At 54.9% G+C, this 6,237-nt stretch overlaps 1 protein-coding gene across 1 annotated transcript; it reads left to right on the top strand.

Moving 5' to 3' along the window:
• Positions 1–2,030: 2,030 nt before the first annotated feature.
• On the top strand, positions 2,031–5,802 carry OAZ1 (ornithine decarboxylase antizyme 1). The gene is given in 6 exon segments (XM_059697270.1): positions 2,031–2,271; positions 3,741–3,798; positions 3,800–3,886; positions 4,360–4,532; positions 4,901–4,986; positions 5,232–5,802. Coding segments are annotated over 6 exon segments (684 nt in total). The 5' UTR covers positions 2,031–2,125; the 3' UTR covers positions 5,366–5,802.
• The last annotated feature ends 435 nt before the right edge of the window (positions 5,803–6,237 follow it).

Genomic DNA, 6,237 nt, shown 5'->3' with positions numbered 1-6,237 from the left:
CACCCCTGCAAAAAGCAACCTGCTTCTGTTTGTTTTCCAAGAGGCTACATTTCCCCCCCTTTCCACCCATGATGATTACAAACTTGTTTACTTTGGCGGGAAACAGCACAGGGCCTGCCAATGAAGACAGAACCCTCCCCACCCCAAGTCTCGAGTCCAGGGTCCGGAGGGTTCTGCGGAGATTTTGGAGACACCCCACTGGGACAGTCTTTTCGGGGTTGCAAGCCCCCTGTGTTGGGGGTCAGCTGGGATCTGGGTCACTCGCCTCAGTCATGGTGGGTAAACACAGTGTGACCCAGGGACCAGTGGCCAGCCATTGGCAGGCCTGGATTCTGGACTCTGGGCCCAGCAGCGCCTGTCCCGGTAAGACACTGGAGAGCTATGAAGAAGGAAAAAACAAATTTCAAAACCGGGGCGAGGGCTCTCCCCGCTTTAAGAAAATGTAAGGCCTAAATAATAACAAGGGTACTAATTCTACAAATATGAGGATACTAATTCTACACCTAGGGTGTGGGCGTGAGCCCGCCCAGTAAGGTGGGCGCCTCTGTAGAGAAGCTGAAAACGATGATAGAGTTAATGGAAAAGCCCCTTGCTTTATGTTTTCCCCAGCAGCTGCAATGCTACCCAATGTCGCTGGTTACATATTTTTTCTCCGGGAAAATTCTTTGGTTGGCCCAACCACTGCAATTGTTAGTGTTTTTTTTTTGTTGTTGTTGTTTTAATAATTGATATTACTGCCCTAACCGGTTTGGCTCAGTGGGTAGAGCGTCAGCCTGCGGAGTCAAGGGTCCCAGGTTCGATTCCAGCCAAGGGCATGTACCTTGGTTGCGGGCACATCCCCAGTAGGGGGTGTGCAGGAGGCAGCTGATCGATGTTTCTAACTCTCTACCCCTCTCCCTTCCTCTCTGTAAAAAATCAATAAAATACATTAAAAGAATAATCGATATCACTGTAAATTAGACGTTTTTCTTACTTATATTGTATAAGTAGTACTGCATTCCACATAACAAGGCATTCAGAGACACACAGGGACTAGACGCATGTTTTGCAGAGTAAATGTCCATCCGTTTTGTAATTATTCAAGGTCCCTTTGGGGGAAGTTTTTGTTCCTGACCCCAAAGAACACAGTGGATTGGGGATAAAAATGGGATCAAAATGACTGGCCGGGCTTAGCTGCTGCAGCCCCAGGCCACTCTCCGAGTTCCTGTTTGTGTCCACAGCGCGAAACCGCGAAAACACCGTGGGACCCGCAAGACCCTCAAGAAATGCTCGTGTCGTGCGGTAAGTGCAAAATTTAGCGCCTGCGTGAAATGTGTTTCTGAATTTAACTTTTTAAATTTAAATTAACAAAGAAGTACTATCTTTGCTGGGGGGAAAATTTTTAGTCCACACACGAAATAGCTGACTTTATCTGCAAAGAGTAATATTTTGTTAAGTCCAAATTTTAGAGAAAAATATTTTACTAATTTGAATGTCATTAACATTGAAAATTCTTTTTAAGTTTTAAAACGTGAGAGTCCGAATCCAGAGAGCCATCATTATGACCCATTATTCGCAGGTAATGACGGAAAATAATTTGGACCTATTGGGGGGGTGGCGGTCCTAGGACCCCTTCCCCGCCCGAGAGGTAGGGGGAGGGGGCCCCGCTGGGGGAAGGGACCCTCGTGACGGCGATGGGACCACAGAGGAGACTGGGCCACGGGGAGACACGCCGAAAACGGACCCAGCGCGAAGCCACCACCCGGCTCCGGTCCGAATGTGGGGGGTGGGGCGGGCGCGCGCGTCGGGTTCCCGGCGCCAAGCGGCCCCGCCCCCTCCGCGCGCCCGCAGAGGGACGCCAGCGGGTGGGGGCGGGACCCTACGCTTTTAGCCCAATCCTCGGCGTGATCTCACCCTCTCTCTTGCCATTCGCCAATCAGACGCCGAGAGGGGCGTGCGTGCCTTGTTTCCCTGAGGCCCCGCCCCCTCGCGCGGCCGCGTTCCAGGAGGCGTAGGGGGCGTGGCCTTTCCGCGGCGCCTATAAAAGCGGGCGGCGGCGGAGACGCCATTTTGCGAACGGCGAGCAGCGGCGGCGACGCGGAGAGGCGCAGCGGAGGTTTTCCTGGTTTCGGACCCCAGCGGCCGGATGGTGAAATCCTCCCTGCAGCGGATCCTCAACAGCCACTGTTTCGCCAGAGAGAAGGAAGGGAATAAACCCAGCGTCACCGTTCACCCCAGTCGCACCATGCCGCTCATCAGTCTGCACAGCCGCGGAAGCCGCAGCAGCGAGAGGTGAGCGGCCCGCCCCTGCCCGAAGCTTCCAGAAGCGCCGCCGCGCTCGCTGGAGGGTGGCGGCCGCGGGGCGCCACGGAAGCCCCGGGAGCTCGAGACCCGCCCCTTTGTCGAGGCCACAATCGCGCGGGGGGGGGGCGGGTTCTCGTCTGGATGGGGGCGGGGCGGGCAGCGGGACCCGTCCGGAGTCTTGGCCTGGGGGGCGCGGGGGCACCTGGTTGGGTTAGGGAGACAGCGGAAATACGAAATCGGGTTTGGGAGAGGGTCGCGGGATTGGGGGGAAAGATTGGGGGGGGCGGGTTGATTCGAGGCCGAGTCGGGCCCACGAGTCCCGTGAATCTGCACTTTGCGGGCGCTGGCCCCTTAGCGGTGACCGGGGGGATCTTGAGCGCTCCGACGGAGGGAAAGCTCGAACAAGCGGGGTCCCCATAGTGACCCCTATTTTTGGCCGCAGAGCGTATGGGTCCGGGTGCGCCAGGCCCCGAGGGCAGGCAGAGCGAGGCTGCGCCACGTAGGCGGCGCCGGGGGCTTTCTGTGGGTGGCGGTGGCTGCCGAACCGCCCCGCCGCGGGCTCCGGGCCTGGCCCTTCTTGCCGCCCCCGCGCTAGAGAGGTTTTGGTTGAACGTAGCTGTGCCCATTGCCGGGGGCCGGGGGTCGGATGTGAAGTCTGCTACTAGTAGTTGGTAAGATCTTAGGCACCCACCACCGCCACCTCCGGGGTTCCACTGGCCCCGCAGCGGGGGGGTCCTGAGCCGAGAAGCTTGCGGGCAGGGGTTTGAGGGGCCCCAGACGGGAGCCGTGCAAAATGGAGGCGACTTCGGGACTTGTTTACACTGCGCAGCAAATGGCTGCTGGCGCTCCCGACTGCGCGATTGTGAAAATCTCCCCGGGGCGCAGGGCAGGCTGCTGAGATGACGCAATCCCGAGTCCAGCGGGAGGGGCGCCTCCGCGGGCCTCTCCCCCTAAGCGCACCCTGCCGGTGGTGGACCAACAGAATGTTGCTGGCTTCGGAGAATGCGCTAGAATTTCCGATTTTTGCTACAGACTGCAAAATGGAAAGGGGGAAGCTGAAGTGGTCCGAGTGAGAAGTGGGAAGTAAAACTTGATGGGGAGGTAGGATTGGGTTAGTGAGATTTTGTCTTTGTCTTGAGTTATAACTCAAGGACAGAAGACAGCACTAAGTGGAATTTGGGTTGATAACCCAAGCATGGCCCAAGAAGGCCCCGTTAAGTAACCGCTTGTTTCTCTGATTTCAGGGTAGGGGGCGGGTGGAGCTTTTGAGCTGCCCTGACTGGCGGCTGTTGATTTTGACCCTTTGACTGGTGTAAGCATGGGACTGGGGAGGGCGATCTCGGGTGGGCACCACTCTGGCTGGGACTCGGGAATGCCTTGGCCTTCAGCTTGGTCTGGCTGAAGCTCAGGGTCCTGCCAGTAAAGCCCACACCGCTAACCAGCCTGTTTTCCTCCAGTTCCAGGGTCTCCCTTAACTGCTGTAGTAACCTGGGTCCAGGGCCTCAGTGGTGCTCCTGATGTCCCTCACCCACCCCTGAAGATCCCAGGTGGGCGAGGGAATAGTCAGAGGGATCACAATCTTTCAGCTAATTTATTTTACTCCGTAAGTATCTGGCTCTCTGGGCTCTCTGACCTTGGGGGGTGTGGGGGTGGGTGGGCTGGCCAGGCCACATCACACCACACCTGCAGCCCTGCTTCTGAACAGTGGAGAGTTCTTGTACACCTGCTGTGTGCTAGGAATCTAACTACATGATTTTATTGAATTCTCAGAATCTGAGGATCAGGGCACACACATAGGTGGAAGTTGCAGCCCAGGCGCTTTACTGAGCCAAAGTAGCCCTTGGTGAATTGTTTTGCCCCAGCCTGGGGCTCCCACCCTGACCCTGGCTCCAGCCACCTCCCCTAGAAGCCTGGGAGGCCCTGCATGCAGAAGACATCATTGCAGGGGGCTGGGTGACTGGTTGATTTGGTGCTTTTCTGGGTTTACCAAATTGTGGCATTGAGGAGGAAGATCGACCACTCAGTCTGTGGGGGGTTGATGTCTAAAGGTTTGAACTTGGTTTTTTCCTTTCACAGGATAATAGGCTGAATGTAACAGAGGAACTAACGTCTAATAACAAGACGAGAATTCTCAATGTCCAGACCAGGCTCACAGATGCCAAACACATCAACTGGAGAGCAGTGCTGAGCAGTAGCTGCCTCTACATCGAGATCCCAGGCGGAGCTCTGCCAGAGGGGAGCAAAGACAGGTGAGGGCCAGCCTGTCGTGTCCTCACTCCTAGGGGAGGAGGGAACCAGAGTCCAGAGTCGGGCCGGCCATCCCTGTTTTGAGTAGTGGTCTAGCAGTTTTCCGGAGATCCTCCACAGGGGGCACGGCCATATTTACGGACATCTGGTGGTCACATCCGGGGGTGCCCCTTAGGGTTGATCCTGGCATTGAGGGGATGGGATCAGGGATGCTCAGCCTCCACACAGAATGACCCAGCCCCAGTGCCTCTAGGTCTACACCTGGAAGTTGTGCTCCCATCAATCAAGCCCTTTAAGAGAAGTGGAGGTGCAGGCTGGGCCCTTATGAGGGGCACGTGAGGGTGGGCAGATTCTGACAGTTGCATTTCAGCTTTGCAGTTCTTCTCGAGTTTGCTGAGGAGCAGCTGCATGCTGACCATGTCTTCATTTGCTTCCACAAGAACCGTGATGACAGAGGTAGGTGACCACCATCACCAGCTGCTCTTGCCGGGGATAAAAGGAGACCTGGGGTGGAGACCTGTGGCCCAAGGTCCTGTTGTCAGATCTTGGCCATGCTGTTCATGGGACCCTGCTGAGCTTCCCCTGCCCGTTACTGCTGCAGCCCCTGGGAGGCTCCTGTTAGGGGCCATCTGTGAAGGTGGGCGGGCACAGAGCCCAGGGTACTGGAGGCCAGTGGGCTCAGATGCAGTTTTCCTCCACAGCCGCTCTGCTCCGAACCTTCAGCTTTATGGGCTTTGAGATTGTGAGACCGGGGCATCCCCTTGTCCCCAAGAGACCCGACGCTTGCTTCATGGCCTACACATTTGAGAGAGAGTCTTCGGACGAGGACGAGTAGCAGCTGCACCACCTGCACCCTCACCTCTGCCACCACTGTCAGATCATCGCAGATCGTAGCCCCTTCATGTGTCTTGCTTTGTGCTGGTGGTGTGACCAACTGCTGTGCTGGGGTGCAAATGCCAGGCCCGCTCCCCTCTTCTGGGTTTTGTCCGCATGTTGTAATTGTGCAAATAAATGCTCACTCCAAATTAGCGGTATATTTCTTGAAGTTTAATATTGTGTTTGTGATACTGAAGTATTTGCTTTAATTCTAAATAAAAGTTTATATTTTACTTTTTTATTGCTGGTTTAAGGTGATACAGAGTATCCTTGTACTTCAAGCAGGAGTTTTCTTATTTGAAGTTTTGGAAACAGTTTTAGGTCTTAACTTGGAAAGATAGGTATTAATCTACCCTTCTATTGCTTTGAAAAAATCTGAATAAAAATTCCATCTAAGATCTGTCTGGGCTCAGTGGTGTTAAGTTGGCCTGGAGGGGCCTCAGTTATCTGGTGTGGCCTGGGGCTGTTTGCAAGTGTGTGATGGATGCATTCTGAGCTGAGTAACACCCTTGACCGAGGAAACAGGCCCAGGGTGGGAAGCCAATGGCTTAGTCCAGCCGTGGGCAAACTACGGCCTGCACTGGATCCGGCCTGTGAAATGAATAAAACTAAAAAAAAAGAAAAAAAACCGTACCCTTTTATGTAATGATGTTTACTTTGAATTTATATTAGTTCACACAAACACTCCATCCATGCTTTTGTTCTGGCCCTCCGGTCCAGTTTAAGAACCCATTGTGGCCCTCGAGTCAAAAAGTTTGCTTACCCCTGGCTTAGTCTCTTGTGTGGCCACAACCAGGTTCTGTGGGATGTGCTGAGTGGCTCAGCTCCATG

This window comes from Myotis daubentonii, chromosome 5 (assembly GCF_963259705.1).
Source record: "Myotis daubentonii chromosome 5, mMyoDau2.1, whole genome shotgun sequence".
NCBI classification, from domain to species: Eukaryota; Metazoa; Chordata; class Mammalia; order Chiroptera; family Vespertilionidae; genus Myotis; species Myotis daubentonii.
This window is presented reverse-complemented; position numbering and strand designations above follow the sequence as displayed.